At 37.7% G+C, this 25,673-nt stretch overlaps 1 protein-coding gene across 17 annotated transcripts in view; it reads left to right on the forward strand.

Annotated features, from left to right (window-relative positions):
• MATR3 (matrin 3) overlaps positions 1–24,782 on the forward strand; it is a 56,411-nt gene extending 31,629 nt beyond the window's left edge. For 6 of the 17 annotated variants that reach the window (XM_055389136.2, XM_019027373.2, XM_019027375.3 and 3 more), the window contains 14 exons: positions 1,576–2,665; positions 8,978–9,039; positions 10,009–10,050; positions 10,388–10,500; positions 11,365–11,417; positions 11,908–12,033; positions 13,224–13,349; positions 13,648–13,815; positions 16,228–16,359; positions 16,798–16,841; positions 16,933–17,302; positions 19,642–20,008; positions 20,504–20,625; positions 23,686–24,782. In XM_055389136.2, coding sequence (XP_055245111.1) covers positions 1,754–2,665; positions 8,978–9,039; positions 10,009–10,050; positions 10,388–10,500; positions 11,365–11,417; positions 11,908–12,033; positions 13,224–13,349; positions 13,648–13,815; positions 16,228–16,359; positions 16,798–16,841; positions 16,933–17,302; positions 19,642–20,008; positions 20,504–20,625; positions 23,686–23,736 — 2,688 coding nt within the window. In that variant the 5' untranslated portion in view covers positions 1,576–1,753 and the 3' untranslated portion in view covers positions 23,737–24,782. The remainder of the gene's footprint in view (positions 1–1,575; positions 2,666–8,977; positions 9,040–10,008; positions 10,051–10,387; positions 10,501–11,364; positions 11,418–11,907; positions 12,034–13,223; positions 13,350–13,647; positions 13,816–16,227; positions 16,360–16,797; positions 16,842–16,932; positions 17,303–19,641; positions 20,009–20,503; positions 20,626–23,685) is intronic. The other 11 variants (XM_055389139.2, XM_004042600.4, XM_055389137.1 and 8 more) reach the window with 5 other exon arrangements.
• The last annotated feature ends 891 nt before the right edge of the window (positions 24,783–25,673 follow it).

Below are 25,673 nucleotides of genomic sequence, written 5' to 3' on the forward strand. Positions count from 1 at the left end.
TTAATCTTAAAGCTTAAGTAGTTTACATAGTGGATCTTGTCTAGAACTATTAATAGTTTCTTTGGTGTATTTTCTCAAATTCATCTTTCTTGGTGTGCAAAAACATCTTCCTGTAACTCCAGCCACCTCTTATAGCATTTCTGTGTCTTTTAAAACTTGATTATATCTATTTTTAAAAATCCAGTCTAAATCTTTCTTGCCTGCAACTTTTTTTATACTTCCTTTGCCACTGTATTTGTCCATTGTATCCTTGCTTTAATCTATCATTGGTGAAATTGATCCTGTAATAGACTTATAACTACTGGATATTGTCTGCTTTTACTGTTAAAGTTTAACATGTTAAGCTACCAGTGCTGAGTGTATTAGTGATCAAAAAATAGAAAATTTAAGCAATGCCTCATAGAATTCTGTACCAAACAACTTCAGATTTACCTCTGTATGTAGTTGTGATTATAAAATTGTTTCACTGAAGATGTTATGTATATCTTTCAACTAATATTTTATGACAATCGTGATATAAATGATTTGGAAATTCTTATGTGACAGTTTCTGAGGTACAACAATAATGATTTAAGAAAGAAAACAATTTCATCTAGAAACACGTCTTGGGGGATCATAATCAGAACATAAATTTACCAGGTGATTTGGGCTATTCTTGTGAAAAGTTTACAGGAAACTGTGTAACCAAGATCTCATTTTCATTTTTACCTGTTTTGTGCTCTAGATGTGCCGTAGCCCTGAGCATTAAATGAGTACTGATGGATGCTGATTTGGGGAGTTCCCTTCTTTAAATCACCTGTATTTCCTGTACCTAGGTTTTTTCTTGGGAGGGCTCCTATTCCTGTACTGACCAGATTTAGTTCTCCTTACTTTAAAAGACTAGATATGAAGTAAACACTGCCTGATGTAGGATGGTCAGTAAGAAGGCAATTAGTTGTATAACTTAAATTTGGGCAGCAATCCTTAAAACTATAGGAAATGACTTATTTTTCTTATTCACATCTATCTTCACCTCAAATTGATTTTGCTGTATAAAGGTCTCAGCTATTATGTTTGGTCTTATATCTTATATTAGGTACTTGAAACCTAAGCTTCATTTACTTGTGATTTTACTTGGTTCTTTCTGATAGTGATAATAGGTCTCATTTTCCAAAGCACAGTACAACTGATTCATCTTTGACTTGCTGACCTTGATTTTTTTATTTTTAGTCTTCTCCTGGAACTTAAGCATCATACTATAGGGTGTATTTTTATTCTTCTAAAAGAAGAAACCCATCTATATTTTTACTGAAATTTTGATGTACTCAGACATCTAACCTTTCAATTTACATGTTTTTAAACTCAGTATGAAAGTCCCTTTAATAGTTAAGCTTTAGCATGAAATACTTTTTAAATATCTATATGCAGGCTCTGCATACATCAGGAATCTGTTTAAGATATGTAATAAATTCCTTGTAAGTTTGAGATCTTAAATGTTTTTTTTTTTAAATCAACATGATGCATAAGTTTTTTTTTCTTAAAAAAACGGCATCTGCTTAAAGGGATTTATGACTAAAATTGCTTATTTTTCTACAGAGTTGTCTGCTGGTTCTCAGCTTGAAGAAGATTCTGCAGTCCTTATTGATCCTTTTTCTTGGCGTTACCATTTTTTGAAGCAAAGTTAACCTAGCTTTCTAGTTTGAGCTTTCTTTTTGGCCGTCTTTAAAAAAAATTTTTTTTTTAATCTATAAAATAGACAAGAGCTAGTTCTACAATGTCCAAGTCATTCCAGCAGTCATCTCTCAGTAGGGACTCACAGGGTCATGGGCGTGACCTGTCTGCGGCAGGAATAGGCCTTCTTGCTGCTGCTACCCAGTCTTTAAGTATGCCAGCATCTCTTGGAAGGATGAACCAGGGTACTGCACGCCTTGCTAGTTTAATGAATCTTGGAATGAGTTCTTCATTGAATCAACAAGGAGCTCATAGTGCACTGTCTTCTGCTAGTACTTCTTCCCATAATTTGCAGTCTATATTTAACATTGGAAGTAGAGGTCCACTCCCTTTATCTTCTCAACACCGTGGAGATGCAGACCAGGCCAGTAACATTTTGGCCAGCTTTGGTCTGTCTGCTAGAGACTTAGATGAACTGAGTCGTTATCCAGAGGACAAGATTACTCCTGAGAATTTGCCCCAAATCCTTCTACAGCTTAAAAGGAGGAGAACTGAAGAAGGCCCTACCTTGAGTTATGGTAGAGATGGCAGATCTGCTACACGGGAGCCACCATACAGAGTACCTAGGGATGATTGGGAAGAAAAAAGGCACTTTAGAAGAGATAGTTTTGATGATCGTGGTCCTAGTCTCAACCCAGTGCTTGATTATGACCATGGAAGTCGTTCTCAAGAATCTGGTTATTATGACAGAATGGATTATGAAGATGACAGATTAAGAGATGGAGAAAGGTGTAGGGATGATTCTTTTTTTGGTGAGACCTCGCATAACTATCATAAATTTGACAGTGAGTATGAGAGAATGGGACGTGGTCCTGGCCCCTTACAAGAGAGATCTCTCTTTGAGAAAAAGAGAGGCGCTCCTCCAAGTAGCAATATTGAAGACTTCCATGGACTCTTACCGAAGGGTTATCCCCATCTGTGCTCTATATGTGATTTGCCAGTTCATTCTAATAAGGTGAGTTAACTCAACAGATGCTTCTAATTTCTTTTACATTGTAGTGCCTATTTACCTATATCTTTGACTCTAATTCTGTAGTCTGATGACATTGAGTTGATCAAGCATTTTTAAACTTTTGAGAACACTTACTTTATTTGGAAGGTAATTGTTTTTGAGCATTTTAAACCAGGGCTTTACATTAATATATTCTGCCTAGATTACTTCTGGCCACAAAGCTGTCATCCACTGAGATTATCTTGTTGGTTTTTGGCATCAATATGTTCTTCTTAATCATATATTTAAGCAGGTTTTTTTTGTCTGCTTTGTTGAATTGTTTTAAGTATTTTTTTTGCAGTCAATGTGCTCTGCCATTCAGGATGCTAGATTTCAGCTCTCCATCTGTCTTGATTGCTGATTTGTATGTAGTAAAGATGTATTCTTGAACAATTCTCTTTTTTTCCTTATCTGTGGCTACAGGGAAAGAGTTAATGTAGAGCCCTGGTGTTTGTTTCAGTATGTTTCATATTTTAGATTAGTTCATTCTTCCTTTTTTAATTTCCCTTTAACACAAACTCTCATACTATGACTGAAATTTTTCATCATTTTTTTTCTCCTTTTCCACAACTTTCTTAAACATACTTCAAAACTCACTTTTTATTATCCCATATTACATCTATCCCTTTAGAGACTTGGACAAATCAACTACTACAGTATCCTGCTCTGTGTTCCTCATAAACAAATTCTTTTTCTGAGTTAGGCTTAGACTTCTGAAATAGTCATTTGAAAAGAAAATCTAATTCTCCTTTGCTTTAATTATCACATCTGGCAAAATGGGAACTTTTTCAAAATCCCCTTTTAAATATGTTGTCCTTTCTCTTTCAACTTTTTCAGTGTTACTCATTCTGACTTTTTTTCCCCCAATATATGGTGCAGTTGACTTAAAGTCATTGTTATAGCACCCCACTAGCTTGATCTATAATCTGTGACCGTCCATTTTTTCCTGATGTGCTCTACTTAACTGGAACAAGTTGCTGCCATGAAATTGATTTGATGGTTACTGTTACAGGGTTTTTCTTTACAGTAACATCTGGAAGGGTCATTTTCTTTTCATAGCTAATCCTTTGATAAGCATTTTTTAGTAAATGAGTATGGATTTTTTTTTAGTAGAATAAATCATACCATTGTTTTTAATATTCTGTTAAAGAGTATTACCAATCACTCCATTTCCTTGTGTTTGGATCTCAGTATTTTTGTCTTTTAATCTTTAATCTGTACCAAAGTAAATTAACATAAATGCTAAATTTAAGTTTATTTAAACATTTAAGAAGATGTATTTTCATTAAGAAATACAACCCCAGACTCACAAAAGCCAGCAAATTTTAATTGGTATATGCTTTGGGTGTTACCTTTTCGTAAATTTGTTGGCTCTACTAAATATATCATGGAATTCATTTTAGTTTCTGATCAGCACTAAACTTTAAATTTTAGGTCCCGTGTGAATTCATAGAATGAAAAGGTCCATTAAACATTGGTGACTCCAATTTTTTCTACGTTATTTCTTGCCTGTTTATAAGGAAATAATAGCAGAAATGTCAGTATGACCAATATTCTCAGAAAGGGGCTCTAAATTCTGAGGAAAATAGATAGTTACAAGTGTCTCAAATGAGAGTGATGTGAAGGGACTTAAAAAATCTTCGCTACTGGAGTCATTAAGCTGTTGGGACATCATAAAGGAACACAATGGAACCATGAGAGGACTTAGAGAAGAGTTTCTGTTTTTATGTATGATTATGCTTTTTTCTCCAAATTTTGCTACTTTCTAGTTCCTGAAGAAGGCTAATAACTTAAATGGATCTAAATTAACAAAAGAGCAGTTTTTACATATTTTGATGAAACTATGGATTCAAGAGTAAGATACACTACCCTAGTGCAAGAGGTACTTTTAGCCTGTAAAAATGCTTAGGTCCTAGCTAGTTTTGGTATTCTGTCAAAATACTGAGGACATTTGAGAACTATTTTCGAGGCCTTTTGTTTAATTCTGTGGTTTAAATGTGTAAATTGGACCAACTTTAAGAAGTTTAAACACATGGATTATCTGAATTTCTAGTTTTCTAGTTGCTTTACTATGTTTTTTATGTATATGCATTATATTGAAAAAATCTTTACTCACTTTAGCAGTGGACCCTCTATAACCGCTATAGAAATGACCTTAGAGAAAATTTCTGTGATGGAAGTAGATAATGAAAAATTTTTAAACATTTAATCCTGCTCTCTGGTATTGCTGCATAACTTGGAAAATCTGTTCTTTTTATTTAGTGGTATTGTTAAATAGTCTACATGATCAAAAATTCTTACTGTGAAGTAAGAAACTTAAGTTGAAAATAATTTGTCATGGAGTGTCATTATTTTTAGGTGACTTAAAGTGATGGTGTTGCTTTTATTTCTTTATAGGTCATTTTAGATCATCAAATTACTTTTCTTTTCTTTTTTTCTTTTTTTTTTTTGAGACGGAGTTTCACTTTTGTTGCCCAGGCTGTAATGAGTGCAATGGCGCGATCTCGGCTCACCGCAAGCTCCGCCTCCCAGGTTCAAGCAATTCTCCTGCCTCAGCCTTCCGAGTAGCTGGGATTACAGGCATGCGCCACCACGCCCGGCTAATTTTGTATTTTTAGAGCCAGGGTTTCTCCATGTTGGTCAGGCTGGTCTTGAACTCCCGACCTCAGGTGATTCACTGCCTTGGCCTCCCAAAGTCCTGGGATTACAGGTGTGAGCCATCGCACCCAGTCATCAGATTGCTTTTCTGTGCAATCTCAAGCTTTCTCAGCTTCCTTTCACTTAAAGAAAATTACCCACTACAGCACTTTGGCTGTCTTGTCACTTGAGTTTATATTAAGTTATACTTTTTTCTGCCATTCTGTAAGTGCTTCCCAAATTCTTTTTTTCTCTCTATAAGGTATCTCAGATACATCAAGGTGAATGTAGTTTTCCTGCAAAAATGTCTGAATTTAAAAAGTGCACGAATCCTTTATTAATCTGATTTTACAGGAGTTACGTCAGTGTAGAGTCCAGGGATATATATTTTTATAAAACTCTTTCACTTAGTCCTCACCGTAAACCAACCAGTAATAGATCAGTAGTACAGATTAGTCATGGATGAGTTTGGGAGGTATGTGATTGATTTTTTGATCTTGGCCTTCCTTTTTTCACTTTGAAAGACCAGACACACTTTTCCCCTAAGTTTGAACCTTTAAAGAACGTGGAGGATTGGATATAATTTCTGTTCAGCTATGTACCCTTTCTAGCTCCTATGAAATAGAAGCATGCGTAGTAGGATAACATTTATTCCTCTCCCACAACTTAAGGATATTTTAAGTAAAATCTGAATATTTTTAGTTCAGAGAATTGTAAGTCGTTAATTGCTATTTGTTTAATTAATCCTTTTTTTTTTTTTTTGAGAAGGTTTCTCGCTCTGTGTCCCAGGCTGGAGTACAGTGGCGTGATCTTGGCTCACTGCATCCTCTGCCTTTCGGGTTCAAGCAGTTCTCCTGCCTCAGCATCCCAGGTTGGGATTACAGGCATACATCACCATGCCCAGCTAATTTTTTTGTATTTTTAGTAGAGACGGGTTTCACCATGTTAGCCAGGCTGGTCTCTAACTCCTGACCTCAGGTGATCCGCCTGCCCCGGCCTCCCAAAGTGCTGGGATTACAAGTATGAGCCACCACGCCCAGCCAAGGCTTCTAAATTTTGTGAACTTACCTGTGGCTCCTCTGACTTAGAGCCATTTTTATTTTATTTTATTTTATTTTATTTTGTTTTATGTTTTTGAGACAGGGTCTCTCTCTTTGTAGCCCACGCTGAAGTGCGCTTAGATGTTCGCAGCTCATTGCACTCTCTACCACCCAGGCTCAAGTGAGGCATGTACCACCACCACATCTGGCGTTTTTTTCTTGATAGAGATCGGGTTTCACTGTGTTGCCCAGGATGGTCTCAAACTCCTGGGCTCAAGTAATCTGCCTGCTTTGGCCTCCCAGAGTGTTGGGATCGTATGCGTGAGCCACTGCGCCCGGCCCTTACAAGCCATTTTAAAACTGGTCCCCAAGAAGGCAATGGTCCATTACTTTCCAGTTGAAACTTGAGATATCCCAAATAGCTGATGATTAGAGAGCCAGCTGGAGAGATATTGAGTTCCTTAGCTATTAGCCATTATTTTAAAAAGATAATCTAGCTTTGAGAGACCTGGAAATAGTAGTTTATAGCTTCCAACATTTTAAGGAAGGTACCATTCTATTTGGATGAGTTCCATTTTAGTTCACAGGATTTTATTTTTATTTATTTATTTATTTTTGAGACAGTTTCACTCTCGCCCAGACTGGAGTGCAATGGTGTGATCTTGGCTCACTGCAACCTCTGCCTCCCAGGTTCAAGCTATTCTCCTGCCTTAGCCTCCCAAGTAGCTGGAATTACAGGCACCTGCCACCATGCCCGGCTAATTTTTGTATTTTTAGTAAAGACAGGGTTTCACCATGTTGGCCAGGCTGGTCTTGAACTCCTGACCTCAGTTGATGCTCCCACCTTGGCCTTCCAAAGTGCTGGGACTGCAGGCCTGAGCCACCGCACCTGGCCTTTCACAGGATTTTAGGTAATTTTACTAGAGCATGGGAATGTACCTAAACTGTTATCAGGTAAATATAAACCTTTTTTTTTTTTTTTTTTAGGATCTCATTTATAAAATACCAATCCGCAGCTTTTTGAAAGCACGTATCTTGTAATTTGGTACCTTGGTACCTTACTCTAATTTAGTTCAGCTCTCAGTGAGACATCCCCCTTTAAAAACACATCACCTGACCATGTTTTATATTCCAAATATAATTGTATTGGGTAGTGTGGGTGTTACAGAAATTACCTCAATTTGTGGGAGTTTGTGAAACATCAATAATAGTTGTAAAGCAGGAATTGTAAAACAAGACTGCTTTATAATCAGTGTAATAATAGTTCTTTTTTTTTTTTTTTTTTTTTAAGCACATTCCATGTGCCTGGCAAGGGTCTGATAAGCAGTTTACCTTTATTGACTGATTTGCTTTTCACAACAACCCTATGAGACTATTGTCCCAGTGAATTTAAATAACATGGACCAAAGATTCACATCTTTGTAATTTGGGAGTGAACCTAGGCAGTCTAATAGCAGAGCCCACTTTTTGTAACTTCTCTTTCTTACATTGCCTAAAAAGTTAACTCATTTATATCTGCATTTTTTTCCTAAAGAAATTTATTTGAATAAAATAAGAGTTACTTCTTCAATTTAAAGTAAACCATAAAAGAGTGAATAGTGATAGAATGTCATGTTTCCCGCCCTAAATTTGGAAAGAGGCATTCCTTAAATTTGCTTATTTTGGGGAAATACAAAGGGAGCATAATATTTTGATAAATGGGATTCGTTTTCTAGAAAAGCCATTCCTGTTGAATCATGTTAGCATTTTATGGTAATGCTAATCATGGTGTATTTTTCATTCACTGTGTATTTAGTAGGTAGTAAACCTGGAACATCCTCAAAAGCTGGATGTGATTAAAGTTTTAGTTTTAGTTTTTGTTTTGAGACAGAGTCTTTGTCACCCAGGCTGGAGTGCGGTGGCGCAATCTCAGCTCACTGGAATCTCCGCCTTTTGGGTTCAAGAGATTCTGCTGCCTCAGCCTTCCAAGTAGCTGGGACTACAGGCGTGTGCCACCACGCCCGGCTAAATTTTGTATTTTTTGTAGAGATGGGGTTTCGCCATGTTGGCTAGGCTGGTTTCAAACTCCTGGTCTCAAATGATCCATCCATCTCAGCCTCCCAAAGTGTTGGGATTATAGGCATGAGCCACTGTGCTCGGCCTAAAAGATTCTATTTTAACTAATTGTTCACATTTATAGTATGTAGTTTCTAGAAAAGTAGATATAAACATGGATGTTTTATTCAGAGTGCTATAAAGTACCATACAATGAATACTTCAGTTTGGTCCACAGTAAAAATTAATAAGCCTTGCTGATCTCAAGGTTAGTTACTACTATTGATCTTTATTAACTCTATATCTTTTCCCTGTCAAATATCTTAAGTATGTTGACAAGTTAATCCAGTTTTTCCAAGAATGTGCATAGCGTATTTGAGGGCAGGATCAAGCCTCAAGGATTCAGAGAAATGGTTTTAAATTAAATCAATGTGATTTAGTGAATGGGCAGGTGTTTGTACAGCCTATGATACTGCATAGACATTAATATCCTAGAGTTTGAATGGTTCAGATGAAAATATTTCAGCTTTATTTTTGTTAATTCTACTAATTTACTTTGCTGCAGGAGTGGAGTCAACATATCAATGGAGCAAGTCACAGTCGTCGATGCCAGCTTCTTCTTGAAATGTAGGAGTTTGAAATACCTTTAAAACATCCTTATCGTGAATCAGAATCAGCCATTATTGGTTTTTGGGAGTTCATCATTTACTTGTAATATCCATAATGTTAATATCACATAGTGGTACTGTATGGACAATACTATTTACAAGTAAAATGTTTAGATCTGGAAATTTCATATTGAATATTAGATGCAGTAATAATGATATTTTGTTATTTAACATCATTTCTAGGATATATATATATTGGTCATTATACAAATTGGTGATTTTTACTAGACATAGTGAAAGATAGTATTTGATATGTAGAGTGGATTAAACAGTAGCATTTTTAATAATACATGCTCTAAAAATGTAAAAGATACGGAAAAGAGGGTAGGTTATTAAAAGATTCTAATTCGTTGTCCAGCAAAATCCTTGGTGATGAATTTTTTTTTTTTTTTTTTTGCTTTTGAAATCTTTGGTTTTGAGTTCAGGCTGCTACCATGAAATGGAATTCCTAAAGAAACTCCCTGCTTAAGCAGCACACAGTGCCCATTGTTCACTGGAGTTGGAATTTTCACATATGCCTAACTCTGTTGGGGCTATTCTTTCTTTCTAATGTCACAACTCAACTGTGCTCTTGGTATTAATATTGGAGAAGGAAAATCTGTGCTCTGTTCTTGTTTCTATGTAACCCACATTTCTAATTCTTTGTGCAGCACTTCCTCCTTACAATTTAACAAATAGAGGAAAAACTTAATTTCAACATTATCTGCATTTGCAAGCAATACAAAACAAGTTTATTCTCGTGGATTATTTTGAAGTTCTGAAATTTTTCTTTTGAAATATCTATAGGAAATGCTTTAAAACTATGTTTCTAACACTTAGACTCTCAGATAACTTTACTAATAAATGATCTCTATTTTAGAGGCCAAACAAGGCTGTTTTGTGAAAAGGACAGTTTTATTTTAAAGTTAATTTTCTGGTCTTTTTAAAGCTACCCAGAATGGAATCCTGACAATGATACAGGACACACAATGTAAGTTAAATTTTTTAAGCTACCATTTGTAAAGGAGATCAATGTAAGGAATTCAGGTTTAACTTTCAACGTTTCATAAACAAAGTATTTTCAGAATTTCTTTACTGAAAATGAGACTTTGATAAAATTCACTTTGGTTAACAATTTTTAGAATATATATTATGTAGTAATTTGTATTCTTTTATTGTTAATGTAGACTTTGACCTAGTTACTTCACAGATACTCTGAAAGATTGAAGTGGTTGTGGTCATATATTGGGGTGCTTTAACATTAAATCTTAATTCTTTCCAATGGACCTCTTTATTATGATTTATATTTTATGTCTTCACTTTACTAGGGGTGATCCATTCATGTTGCAGCAGTCTACAAATCCAGCACCAGGAATTCTGGGACCTCCACCTCCCTCGTTTCATCTTGGGGGACCAGCAGTTGGACCGAGAGGAAATCTGGGTAATTATATAAAATTCATGTTACTTTTCCCTACAGAGCCGTTACTGAAAATTTTTCTTTTTATTTATTTATTTGAGACGGGGTTTTGCTCTTATCGCCCAGGCTGGAGTGCAATGGCGCGATCTCGACTCACTGCAACCTCTGCCTCCTGGGTGCAAGCAGTTCTCCTGCTTCAGCCTACCGAGTAGCTGGGATTACAGGTGCCCACCACCACGCCCAGCTAATTTTCGTATTTTTAGTAGAGGCGGGGTTTCACCGCGTTGGCCAAACTAGTCTCGAACTCTTGGCCTCAGGTGGACTACCTGCCTCAGCCTCCAAAGTGCTAGGATTGCAGGCGCCAGCCACTGTGCCAGGCCGCAAATTTTACTTATTTATTTTAGACAGATTCTCACTCCGTCACTCAGGCTAGAGTGTAATGGTGCAATCGCTGCTCACTGCAACTTCTGCCTCCCGGGTTAAAGCTATTCTCATGCTTCAGACTCTCCTGAGTAACTGGGATTACAAGCATGTGCCACCACACCCAGCTAATTTTTGTATTTTTGGTAGAGGCAGGGGTTTCGCGGTGTTGCCCAGGCTGGTCTCAAACACCTGGCCTCAGATGATCTGCTCAGCCTCCCAAAGTGCTGGGATTACAGGTGTGAGTCACCACACCCGGCCCCATTCTGAAAATTAAAGGCAATGATTATAGGTGAAAGAAGGCTCATTCAAATATTACACAGAAAAAACATTGCATGAAAAGTGATGGTAATCATATATTTGTAAGAGCTTTTCATTTGTGTTTGGAAGATGCGCGTTTTTCAGTAAAATTGCTTCTTTAAGCAAGTATAGTGATTACAAGACTGAAAACTTTCTCTTCCCATAAAGGTGCTGGAAATGGAAACCTGCAAGGACCTAGACACATGCAGAAAGGCAGAGTGGTCAGTAATGAAGCTTTTGGCTTTACTGTATTTATGATTTTTGGGAATATGATTTGACCTAAATCCTTACTAGTTGAGTATGTATTGTGGTCCTTATGGGAACATTGCTATAATTTGAAAACAATCACTTTTTTCTATGGCTTTGATAACAGTTAAAACTTTAAATTTTGTATGCCCATAGTCCAGTGAGGTCACCTTGATTCAGCATCTTAGAAGCTTTGCTGTCCAGTTATGCATACAATATTTAATTTAAAAATCACTACAGAGAGTATGTTTTGACACTTTGAAGTAGTTTAACCATTTGGTTATGGTCAGAAAGAACTTACCCAGCGACGTTTGATGTGTAGTTTTAAAATTCTCTAGAATGTTATGAGTTGTTTAACTTACACTCTCCTGGTTAATTATAGATTATAAAAAGTCCTAATGCATAATTGGTTTCATATTGCTTTAAAGAGACTTAATTGCTTGGTTTTTTTCCCCTAATGGATAGGAAACTAGCAGAGTTGTTCACATCATGGATTTTCAACGAGGGAAAAACTTGAGATACCAGCTATTACAGCTGGTAGAACCATTTGGAGTCATTTCAAATCATCTGATTCTAAATAAAATTAATGAGGTATGAATTGAAATATTGGTATTATTCATTTATTCATGCCACTAATATATGTTCTGCAAGAATGAAATGATTTTGTATTAGAAAAATAAAACTCAAGGTAATCTTAAGTTTATCAAATGCAGAATGTAGTAGAGGAAAAGGCCAGTAGTTGATGAATATAATAGGGTACTAATGGATTATTAGTAACTATAAATTATGATCCTTAGGTAGTAATTGTCATTATACTACTATAAAAGTTGTAAAAGGAAAATTCTGTGGAAAGCCATTTCAGATCTATACCAAAATGATGGTTTCAAGTCATTATTTTTAGTCCAATTGGCATAGTAAATGATAAAATAATGCAGTAGAAAATTAATCTGAGGTGGCCTTTGTAATAAAATAGCAAATTGGCAACACTGTTTTTTGGGGTTTTTTTGTTTCTTTGTTTTGGGAGACGGAGTCTCACTCTGTCACCCAGGCTAGAGTGCAGTGGCGCGATCTCAGCTCACTGCAACCTTTGCCTCCTGTGTTCAAGCGATTCTCCTACCTCAGCCTCCCAAGTAGCTGGGATTACAGCCGCCCACTATCATGCTCAGCTGATTTTTGTATTTTTAGTAGAGATGGGGTTTCACCGTGTTGGCCAGGCTGGTCTGGAACTCCTGACCTCAGGTGATCCACCCGCTTTGGCCTCCCAAAGTGCTGGGATTACAGGTGTCGGCCATTACACCCGGCCAACATTTTTGTTTGTTTGTTTTTGTTTTGTTTTGTGTTTGAGTGTCACTCTGTCACCTGGGCTGGAGTGCAGTGAGGTTCACTGCAGCCTCCACCTCCCAGGTTCAAGCCATTCTCCTGCCTCAGCCTCCTCCCAAGTAGCTGGGACTACAGACGTCCACCATTACGCCTAGCTAATTTTTGTATTTTTAGTAGAGACGGGGTTTCACCATGTTGGTTGGCCAGGATGGTCTTGATCTTTCAACCTCGTGATCCGCCTGCCTCGGCCTCCCGAAGTGTTGGGATTACAGGCGTGAGCTACTGGGCCCAGCCTGTTTTTTGTTTTGTATTTTAATTCTTGAAAGTATTTTCCACTTAATGATTAAACATATCTGAAAAGATTTGGGGCATCGTTATTTTTTAGGAAAAAAAATCTTTAGTTCAATGTGAGAAAGCTGATTGGAAAAAAACAGAGAAATAACTTTTTGTATAATTTTCAGGCATTTATTGAAATGGCAACCACAGAGGATGCTCAGGCCGCAGTGGATTATTACACAACCACACCAGCGTTAGTATTTGGCAAGCCAGTGAGAGTTCATTTATCCCAGAAGTATAAAAGAATAAAGGTAATGTTTATTTTTTCAAGCTGTATATCAGTTTAACAAATGATTTTAATAGTTATTAACTGTGGTTATTTAAAATTATTGCTAAGGCCAGGTGTGGTGGCTCACGCCTGTAATCCCAGCACCTTGGGAGGCCAAGGTCAGAAGGATTATGTGAGGCCCAGGAGTTCCAGGCAAGCCTGGGCAACATAGCAAGACCTCGTCTCTATAAAAATAAAACAATTGGTAAAGACTAGGATGTTTTTAACTGTTAAAACTAATAATTATTGCACATTTGTCCTTTTGTTGTTATTTATTAAAGAAACCTGAAGGAAAGCCAGATCAGAAGTTTGATCAAAAGCAAGAGCTTGGACGTGTGATACATCTCAGCAATTTGCCGCATTCTGGCTATTCTGATAGTGCTGTTCTCAAGCTTGCTGAGCCTTATGGGAAAATAAAGAATTACATATTGATGAGGATGAAAAGTCAGGTAATATACATAAGGAAGTTTTAGAGAAGATAATTTGTTAAAATCCTTAAGATTTTTCAATATGGAGCTGGGTGTCGTTCCTCAACCTGTAATCCCAGCACTTTGGGAGGCCAAGGCGGGCAAATCACCTGAGGTCAGGAGTTCGAGACCAGCCTGGCCAGCATGGTGAAATCGTGTCTCTACTAAAAATACAAAAATTATCCAGGCATGATGGTGTGTGCCTGTAATCCCAGCTACTTGGGAGGCTGAGGCAGGAGAATTGCTTAACTGGCAGGGGGGCAGAGGTTGCAGTGAGCTGAGATTGCACCACTGCACTCCAGCCTGGGCAGCAGAGCGAGACTCCCAACTCAAAAAAAAAATTTGTTTTTTTTTTGTTTGTTTGTTTGTTTTTTGTTTTTTTTTTTTAGTATATTCCTATTTTTAGTGATGAAATCTGGAGGACTAGTTGTTTGCTTTTCTTTTTTTTTTTTTTATTTTGAGACAGGGTCTCAAAAAATTAATATTTCATACATTTTTTTCTTGTATTTAAAGAATTTAGAGTTAGCCAGTCGCAGTGGCTCACGCCTGTAATCCCAGCACTTTGGGAGGCGGAGGCAGGCAGATCACGAGGTCAGAAGATCAAGATCATCCTGGCTAACACAGTGAAACCCCCTCTCTACTAAAAATACAAAAAAATTAGCTGGGCGTGGTGTCGTGCACCTGTTGTCCCAGCTGCTGGGGAGGCTGAGGCAGGAGAACGGCATGAACCCGGGAGGCGGAGCTTGCAATGACACGAGATTGTGCCACTGCACCCATCCTGGGTGACAGAGCAAGACTCCATCTCAAAAAAAAAAAATTTAGAGTTAGGCTGGATGCATTGGCTCATGCCTGTAAATCCCTAGACATTGGGAGGCTGAGGCCGGAGTTGCCCAGGAGTTTGAGACCACCCTGACAACATATTGAGGCCACATCTGTACAAAAAAAAATTTTTTTTAACCAGGCAAAGTGGCATGCTCGTAGAATTTTAGCTACGGGAGTCTGAGGTCAGGTGGAACACTTAACCCAGGAGTCCAAGGTTGTAGTGGGCTATGATTGTGCCACTGTACTTCAGCATAGGCAGTGGAGTGAGACCCTGTCTCAAAAAGGAAATAAGGATGAGGAGAACATCTTTTTTGTTTTTCTTTTTTTGTTTTAAACACTTCTGTAATTCAGCATTGCAAGTTTGTGTCCTTCCAGACTTTTATTTTTCTTACACTATTTTAATATCTTAAGCTTATTACTTTTTTTTTTTTTTGAGACAGAGTCTTGCTCTGTCGCCCCGGCTGTAGTGCAGTGGTGCAGTCTCAGCTCACTGCAAGTTCTGCCTCCTGGGTTCATGGCATTCTCCTGCCTCAGCTTCCCCAGTAGCTGGGACCACAGGTGCCCGCCACCACGCCCGGCTAATTTTTTTTTTTTTTTTTTTTTGTATTTTTAGTAGAGACGGGGTTTCACCATCCACAGGATGGTCTCAATCTCCTGACCTTGTGATCCGCCCGTCTCAGCCTCCCAAAGTGCTGGGATTACAGGCTGAGCCACCGCGCCCAGCCAGCTTATTACTTTTTTGCAGAAAGAGTGTATATAGATGGTTTAGTATTTGGCACTACAGTGATTCTTGGGGATTTTGTAAATCTGACAGGTTGGTTTTTTGGTTTTTGGTTTTTTCTGAGACGGAGTCTCGCTCTGTCGCCCAGTCTAGAGTGCAGTGGTGCCTCTTGGCTCGCTATAAACTCCGCCTCCTGGGTTCAAGCAGTTCTCCTATGTCAGCCTTCCAAGTAGCTGGGACTACAGTAGGCACACTCCACCAGGCCCAGGTGATTTTTGCATTTGTCGTAGAGATGGGGTTTCACCATACTGGTCAGGCTGTTCTCGGAATTCCTGACCTCAGGTGAGCCACCCGCCTTGGCCTCCCAAAGTGTTGGGATTACAGGTGTGAGCCACTGGGCCCAGCCCTGATATTCAGTGACTTTTTAACTCTGTGCTAAAGATTAAAATTTTTAGCTGGGTGTGGTTGCTTTCACCTGTAATCCCAGCACTTTGTGAGGCCAAAGCAGGAGGATTGCCTGAGTCCAGGAGCCCGAGACCAGTCTAGGCAACATGGCGAAACTGCATCTCTACAAAAAATACAAAAATTAGCCAGGCATTGGTGGTGCATGCCTGTAGACCTAGCTACTGGGGGGCTAAGGTGGGAGGATCAGTTGGGCCCAGTACATCAACGCTTCAGCAAGCCAGGATTGTGCCACTGCATTCCAGCCTGGGTGACACAGTGAGACCCTGTCTCAAAAAAGAAAAAAAAGTAATGAAAAATTTCTAAACAGTAGGTAGAATACATAATAAGGTTTTATGCAATTTTGTAAAATATAATGTGCTTTGTGGTTTCTTTTCTTTCTTTTTAAGGCTTTTATTGAGATGGAGACAAGAGAAGATGCAATGGCAATGGTTGACCATTGTTTGAAAAAAGCCCTTTGGTTTCAGGGGAGATGTGTAAAGGTTGACCTGTCTGAGAAATATAAAAAACTGGTTCTGAGGGTATGTAGTATTTGATTTGTCACCATTTAACAGCTTGTTTTTACATATTTAAAGCCACAACATTCTTTTAAACATTTTTGTTATGCTAAAAATACAGGATTATTGAAACCTATTGAAATAAGTTATTGAAAAAGAACAACCTTTTTTTCTGGTCTTTAATGGCAGAAGTTTTTAAACGAGTCTTCCCTAAAGGACACCTTCATTGCTCTTATCTGTTTAAGTTTTTAATAGCGTTCTGCTACCAGAATGTTTTATTTTCCACTTCTCTGTTGGTATGGTCATGATGAATGTCTGACTGTAGGCAGCTTAGGTTCTCAAATAAGGTTACGGGAATTGAATAAGCTGAGTTGATTATAGGGATTGTCTCCAATTATTAATTCACTGGATAATTGTGTATTCTGCAAATGTGTTAACTTCTGCAAAACTTTTGTCTTTTAGATTCCAAACAGAGGCATTGATTTACTGAAAAAAGATAAATCCCGGTAATTTCATTTTGTTTTTCATATGTGTAAGTATATTCAACTTTACTTTTTCAGACAACAAATTAATTGTGGTGTGTCCTTTTGACTTCAGAAAAAGATCTTACTCTCCAGATGGCAAAGAATCTCCAAGTGATAAGAAATCCAAAACTGATGGTTCCCAGAAGACTGAGAGTTCAACCGAAGGTAAAGAACAAGAAGAGAAGTCCGGTGAAGATGGTGAGAAAGACACAAAGGATGACCAGACAGAGCAGGAACCTAATATGCTTCTTGAATCTGAAGATGAACTACTTGTAGATGAAGAAGAAGCAGCAGCACTGCTAGAAAGTGGCAGTTCAGTGGGAGACGAGACCGATCTTGCTAATTTAGGTGATGTGGCTTCTGATGGGAAAAAGGAACCATCAGATAAAGCTGTGAAAAAAGATGGAAGTGCTTCAGCAGCAGCAAAGAAAAAGCTTAAAAAGGTAAAGAAAGATATATTGATTTGTTTTAATAGAACCTTAGATCAGATCAGTATTTCAAGTTATTTACCTAAGCAGGATCAGATAGAGAATTATATGATTTAAATCAGAAAATAAATCAGATATGAACCAGAATATAAACATTTAAATCTAAACTCTGCAATAAATAATTAAATAAGACATTTTATTATAGTTGGCAAAAAACATCAGCTCAAAGAGGAAACTTTTCAGTAAAAATGAGGGAGAAAGACTCAAAATATATATGTGCTTCTGTATTGTAGTGGTGTAGTGGTAGCATATAGGTAGGCAGCCTTATAGTGTAGCTTTGAAAAAAAAAAATACAGGACGTGAGTTTGCAGTAAGTTAACTGACCCAACATAGTTAAAACTTTTGCCACTTATTCAAAAATTACTGAATAATTTTTCCTATTTGAGAAATGTTGGCCTGGTCAGATACTTTAGTATCCTTTAAAACAATTTTATTTGAACATGTAAGTCATTTAGAAGCCACGTATAAAGTGAATATAAATATAAAAATACACACATGCTATGAAGAAGAGTAAACAAAGGACCCACATTGAGCTGACTGCCTAGCTTAAGGAATAGGGCATGAAAATGCCTTTGAGGCAAACTTTTTATGTTAAATGGCTCATAAAATGTCGGAGTCAGGCGGGCCCAGTGGCTCACGCCTGTAATCCCAGCACTTTGGGAGGCCCAGCAGATCACTTGAGGCCAGGAGTTTAAGACCAACATGGTGAAACCCCATCTCTACTAAAAATATGAAAATTAGTTGGGCGTGGTGGCACATACCTGTAGCAGCTACTTGGAAGGCTGAGACAGGAGAATTGCTTGAATCTGGGAGGCAGAAGTTGCAGTTAGCCAAGATCACTTCACTGTACTCCAGCCTGGGTGACAAGATCAAGACTCTGTCTCAAGAAAAAAAAAAAGTAGAGTGAAATGAGATTTTTGCCATCCTATTCCATATTCCATTGGTTCGTTTTATGCAACATTCAGCTCAAAACCAATATTTACCTCAGTTTTTATTTGATGGCTTGGTCAAATAACTTCATTTATTTTTCTCACTAGAGCTGATCGTTATGTTTACATTTGTAAATGCTAATAATTACTGATGTTTATGGCATTTAATGCCATACGTTTTTCTAAGTTTAAATTTATTAATTTAATCCTCACAGTAACCATATGCATCTCATACTGTGATCTCCAGTCCATAAATGAGGAAAATTGAAGTATGGAGAAGTTAAATAATCCCATACTGCTTATAAGACACAGAGCCAAAATTTAAACTTGGGCAGTCATTCTTCAGAGCATGATTTTTTTTTTTTTTTTTTTTTTGGGAGACGGAGTCTTGCTCTGTCGCCCAGGCTGGAGTGCAGTGGCGTGATCTCAGCTCACTGCAACCTCCACCTCCCAGGTTCAAGTTCTGCTGCCTCAGCCTCCCAAGTAGCTGGGATTACAGGTGTCCATCACCACACCAGGCTAATTTTTGTATTTTTAGTAGAAACGAGGTTTCGCCATGTTGGCCTGGCTGGTCTTGAACTCTTGAGATCTCAGGGTGATCCGCCCACCTCAGCCTCCCAAAGTGCTGGAATTACAGGTGTGAGCCACCATGCCTGGCCCAGAGCTTGGTTTTTTAGCCATTACACTATTTGAGTGTTTGCTCTAAAGAGTAGATATTTGCAATATACTGTCTTACAAAGGACATTGCTCAACTTCTACCAAATCAAGTTTTTTACACATTGCCTAGCAGCATTGTAGTCTCAGAAAAGATAAAATATGAATATTCTTATCTCATTTAACTTCTGCTCTTTGTGTGAGGCAGACCTTCCATTTTTTAGTTTTAAAATAAGCTAAATTATTTTTCAAATTATCAGTAATTTTTTTGGAAGAAAGGAAGAAGTTACTATTTTGAGCCAATGAATAAAGACAAAGACGCGGCCGGGCACGGTGGCTCACGCCTGTAATCCTAGCACTTTGGGAGGCCGAGGTGGGTGGATCACGAGGTCAGGAGATCGAGACCATCCTGGCTAACATGGTGAAACCCCGTCTCTACTAAAATTACAAAAAAAATTAGCCGGGCGTGGTGGCGTGCGCCTGTAGTCCCAGCTACTCGGGAGGCTGAGGCAGGAGAATGGCGTGAACCGGGGAGGCAGAGGTTGCAGTGAGCCGAGATCGCGCCACTGCACTCCAGCCTGGGTGACAGAGCAAGACTCCGTCTCAAAAAAAAAAAAAAGGCAAAGACGCTATCCGTTTCCCTTCAAGTAAAGCAGACGGAAGGGATGCTGCAGGATAATTGTTGCAGAGTAAATTTGTCTTTCTTAACAGCGTCGTTTTCCAGGGAGTATGGAAGGTTTTGTCACTCTAGATGAGGTTGGTGATGAGGAAGATTCGGAACTTCAGAAACTTCGTAAATCGGGCATGGCATTTAAATCTGGTGACAAAAATGATGATGGTTTGGTTGAAATTAAGGTGGACAAGATCGAGGAACTTGATCAAGAAAACGAAGCAGCGTTGGAAAATGGAATTAAAAATGAGGAAAACACAGAACCAGGTGCTGAATCTGCTGAGAACGCTGATGATCCCAACAAAGATACAAGTGAAAACGCAGATGGTCAAAGTGATGAGAACAAGGAGGACTATACAATCCCAGATGAGTATAGAATTGGACCATATCAGCCCAATGTTCCTGTTGGTGAGATTTAAGTCTTTGTTCTTCACCTTCCTCACTCTCCTCAAAACAAACTCTTAGGTTTTAAAATAAGATTTTAAAGTTGGTCTTACATAAGCTGTGATAGCATTTTAAATTTGCTTTGTTTCTATGGGGAACAATTTATAAATCTTAATTGATATATTTTCCTCTTATGCATGTCTCTGATTTTGTATTATTTTCTGTTGTTATTCCACAGTGTGTTCCCTTTTTTCGTAAAATTTCTTGCAAATTACACGCTTTTGTTTTGCTTTTCTGTGTTGTTTTTCTGTATTATATTTCTTTTTTTAAGAATACAGTTAGGTGAGACCTCAAACATCAATTAGGTAAAAGCAAAATATGGTTCAGTTTTTGTTTTTTATCTTAGGCTGTATTGGACTTCTCAAAAACATGTTTGATTTAAATTGTTGACAGGTGAAATTGTGAATACTAAATAAAATCTTCAGTTTAATTTGTAAGAATGTATGTTTGTGTTTCTAGGTATAGACTATGTGATACCTAAAACAGGGTTTTACTGTAAGCTGTGTTCACTCTTTTATACAAATGAAGAAGTTGCAAAGAATACTCATTGCAGCAGCCTTCCTCATTATCAGAAATTAAAGGTAAGGTTGAATGTAAAACAGAGTTCTTTTGTGAAAACTTAACAAGTTATGGAAATAAGTGGGATATATAAGTAAAATGTGTATAGTGTTCTCTCTAGACTCAGTGCAGTGCTTTCTCCTGAAGATAACTTTTTATTTACTTTTTTTTTTTTTTTAAAGACAGTTTCTCTCTTGTCGCCCAGGTTGGATTGCAGTGGTGCGATCTTGGCTCACTGCAACCTCTACCTCCTGGGTTCAAGCAATTTTCCTGCCTCAGCCTCCCAAGTAGCTGAGATTACAGGCATGCACCACCACACCCAGCTAATTTTTGTATTTTTAGTAGAAATGGGGTTTCACCATGTTGGCTAGCCTGGTTGGTCTTGAACTCCTGACCTCAGGTGATCCGCCCACCTCAGCCTCCCAAAGTGCTGGGATTACAGGCATGAGCCACTGCGCCTGGCCTTTTCTTTCTTTATTGATGGGTTATCAAAACATCTGTTGAACCTCTTGTCATAGTTTACCCTTGTTACATAACAATTTAGTGTTTTCTAACCATATTATAAATTCCGTGGTAGAATTAAACTTATTCAAGTATTCTCAGATTGTTGTTGGGCTGTACTTTCTCTAATTTGAAAGATGCTGGGAGTCTGAATACTAAAAGTGGCATGACCATTCATATTAAAATAATTTTTAATATTGACATTATTAATGACACTTCAGTTATTTTTATGACCAAAAGTATATAAAGATCAAAAGCATAAATACATAAACCACAACATCACTAAAGAATAATTCCTATTGAGATATATTGAAATTTGTTTTTGTAATTATCGGCCTCTTTGGACTACCTATTGAAATAGTGACTGAAACTTAAAAGTAGTTGCTAAACAAGTCAATTATAGATACCTTGGTTTTTCACACTGCTTTATAATAAGTTAACTATAGTTATTCAGTCATTAGATATGTTCTCTGTTGACTAAATGGATGAATGTAATCTTTAATTTTGGAAATAATTCAAGTTCTTGGCTGTGTATCACTTCTGGTTTTTTTTTTTTAATGTAACTGCTCTTTGCCACCTGTATGTCTTTTACCATCCTGTACATGAAGAAAGAATTGTGGCTATTTACAATGGTAGCAGCAATGTAGTACAAATTATTTTATTTTTTATTTTATTTTTTTGAGACTGTTTTGCTCTTGTTGCCCAAGGCTGAAGTGCAATGGCGCGATTTTGGCTCACCCCAACCCCCGCCTCCCAGGTTCAAGCCATTCTCTTGCCTCAGCCTCCTGAGTATCTGGGATTACAGGCATGCGTCACCATGCCCAGCTAATTTTGTATTTTTAGTGGAAATGGGGTGTCTCCATGTTGGTCAGACTGGTCTTGAACTCCCAGCTTCAGATGATCCTCCCACCTCAGCCTCCCAAAATGCTAGGATTACAGGCCTGAGCCATAGTGCCCGCCCTGGTACAAATATTTTTATCTGCTTTGATTTTAAGCTGTTTGGGGTCAAAAACTATATGTATTGTCGAGAAGAATATGGAAATAATATAAAAGATTGCTAGGTGCTTCTTGTGGCTCCTTTTATTATTTCCTTATATTTTATTTTTTTATTTTTTTATTTGAGACAGAATTTTGCTCTTGTTCCCCAAGCTGGAGTGCAGTGGCACAATCTCAGCTCACTGCAACCTCTGCGTCCCGGGTTCAAGCAATTCTCCTGCCTCAGGCTCCCGAGTAGCTGGTATTACAGGCGTGTGCCACTACGCCTGGCTAATTTTTTGTATTTTTAGTAGAAACGGGGTTTCACCATGTTAGCCAGGCTGGTCTTGAACTCCTGACCTCAGGTGATCCGCCTGCCTCAGCCTCCCAAAGTGCTGGGATTACAGGCGTGAGCCATCATGCCCGGCCTATTATTTCTTTTTATTTAAAAAAAAAAACTTTGTCACCTTCATCAAGAAACTATTAAGCAATACAGTAACTTGCTAATGGTAAATTGATACTTTCCTAACTGGATGTTTGTGGGGTGATTTTTTTGTTGTTGTTGTTTTTCTTTAAAAGATATAGTGGCTTTTAATTCTTACTATTTTGCATTAACTATATAAAGTTGAAAAATTCCAATGAGATGGAAAGAAACTTTGGACATTTTAGGTTAGATTTTTTAATATGTCTTTTGTACTTTCATTAGTGTCTTAATGGAGCTCCCGTGTCTAGAGACTCTAGCAGTCACAGGTTTAATGGCAGGGGTCAGCAAGCTACACTCGTGGCTCAGTCATCTGTTTTTGTAAGGTTTTATTAGAACCCACAGCCATAATCATTTAAGTGTCATCTATAGTTGTTTTAGTTTATAATTGAGTGCAGGATTGAGTAGTTGTAACAAAGACTGAATGGCTCAATGAGTCTAAAATAGTTACTGCTGGCCTTGCAAGAAAATGTTTGTTCAGGTGATTTAATGAGTAGTGCATTGAGGCCAGATGTGATAGCTCTTGCCTGTAATCCCAGCACTTTGGGAGGCGGGGACCGGCAGATCACCTAAGATCAGGAGTTTGAGACCAGCCTGGCCAACACGGCGAAAACTTCGTCTCTACCAAAAGTACAAAAAAATTAACTGGGCTTGGTGGCGGGTGCCTGTAATCCCAGCTGCTTGGGAGGCTGAGGCAGGAGAATCACTTGAACCTGGGAGGTGGAGGTTGCAGTGAGCCGAGATCACGACACTGCACTCCAGCCTGGGCAACAGAGCAAAACTCTCCCTCAAAAAAGAATAAAAGTGCATGTCATTTAGACCCATAGTTCTTGAATAGTGTCAGTTCAGTGTGACTGTGGTCTTTGTTTTCTCATCTCTAAAAATTAGGGTTAATTATAACATTTGAAATACCCATTTTTTACCTTTTACCATTTTTTCCCCGTGCCTTATTGTAATGTCCTGAAAGTTTTTGTGTGCTAATGAGGATTAACTAATTGTTGAAAATATTGACAAAATTATAGTTTAAGTCCCCAAACTTGGATATAGGATATTTGATTTTGGAATTAATCCATTTTGCTGTGTTTCTCTTAGGTGACTTAATGGCTGTAATTCTCTTTCTTTATAGAAATATCTGAATAAATTGGCAGAAGAACGCAGACAGAAGAAGGAAACTTAAGATGTGCAAGGAGATTTAATGATTTCAAAGAAAATAATGGTTCTTTGTTTTTAATGTTAACCTTTTTTAAATACAATACTGATAGTTAGAAGAAAACTATTGTACTCTTTTGTTTTAGTGGAGAAATAATAGATGTCTGTTCATGTGTTAAGTGTTATAGCAAAAAAAATACACATATGGTTAAGTTAATGAATAGTTTTTGTTTTATCAGAATGGCAACGGACAGAAGTACTTTGTAGAGATTGACTTCCTAAGCTACTTAAGACAACTTGCACCACTAAGAAAAAAATGTAGAACCATTTGGAAAAATGAAATTTAGTAGTTCCAAGTTTCAAAGAAATGTCAACATTTTATTCCATTCAATAAAAAACAAAACCAACAGTGTTTTTATTACTTTCATCTGAAACATTCCATGTTTTAATCTGAGCCTTGCAGACTTTCATTTGGAGTTTGAACCCGTTTTGGTTGCATTTCATTTTTGGAGAACTTCATTAACGTGAGATTGGCAATTGAAATGCAGGTGCAGTTTTCTGTTAGTGTCATGCTGTTGTTTAGGTAATAAGAAATATTAAGTAATTGGCTCTAGATTTTGTAATTTTTTTCCCTGAGTTCCTGCTAGATTTCGTATTCTAGTAGTCAATGTATTTTCAGTGAAATGTAAAAATATTCCCGTTATCTTTGACCAGTATTAATTTTTGAGATCTTACTGCTTGTCACTTGAATCCCGTGATTGTCATACATCTCTGGTATAAGCAACATTTGATTTTTGAAGTGTGTAGACCATCTCTTCATATTTTCAAGATGTAATTTTACATTTCTGCATTTTTAAAACAGTTTGGCCATAATCCTAGATGCACGCTTCTAATTCATGTACCTGCACATGTGACCTTTGTGAACAGAAATTTGCATGTATAATTTGTGTTTACTTGTAACTTTCTGGTTATATACTGCTTATATCTGTGGATTCAAGTTACTGAAGTGAATACCAATAAAAAGAAAACCCTAGGCCATGTTAATTGGTTATACATGTTTGGAATGTTAACCAACGTATTTGTCAGTTGTGGTTTTTATTCGCTCTTAAACTTTGTGCATGCTTTAACAATTTATTACTTTTAAATCTAGAGTGAATTCTAAAGACTGCCGCTAAAGATCTGAGTTTTAAAAATTTTGTTGCTGGTGGATTTCTTGTTCCTGTTACATAACTAAAAGTGAGGCCATTTGTGGTTTTTAAAAACCTTATGAATTAAAAATGCTACAGGTGAACAAACAGCAGAAGCTTGTGTTTAGACATATTGATGACTTAACAGTACAATTGGAAGTGATACGGATGAGCAAGAATTAGTTCTGCCAGCTTTTCAAAATAATTATGTAGAGACTCTTGGTATATTGGATTATCTGTTGTAAACAATTTTTTTTTCTTCCCTGACACACGGTCTCACTCTGTCGCCCAGACAGGAGTGCAGTGGCACAGTCACAGCTCTCTGCAACCTCAGCCTCTGGGCTCAAATGACCCTCCTACCTCAGTCTCCTGAGTAGCTGGGACTACAGGCTCACGCCACTATACCTGGCTAGTTTTTGGTTTTTTTGTATAGATGAGGCTTTGCCATGTTGTCCAGGTTGATCTTGAATTCCTGGGCCCAAGTGATCTGCTCGCTTCAGTCTCCCAAAGTGCTGGGACTGTAGGCATGAGCCACCATCCCTGGCCAAGAAACGAAGTTTTAATTTCAAAAAAATCTACAAGAACAGGATAGGCATTGTCTTTCAAATGTTCAGACCCCAATTTATTAAAGGATACTTCAAATAGTTGGATAAATTTTATGATCTCTCCCGTTGAAAAGTAGGTGATGATTTTAATGTGACATGCACAAAAAATCCTTGCCAGTTTACTTCTGCAATTTAATTTTAGCCTTTACTAATTACCCACTTCTGTTTAATTC

This window comes from Gorilla gorilla, chromosome 4 (assembly GCF_029281585.2).
Source record: "Gorilla gorilla gorilla isolate KB3781 chromosome 4, NHGRI_mGorGor1-v2.1_pri, whole genome shotgun sequence".
In the NCBI taxonomy this organism is placed as follows: Eukaryota; Metazoa; Chordata; class Mammalia; order Primates; family Hominidae; genus Gorilla; species Gorilla gorilla.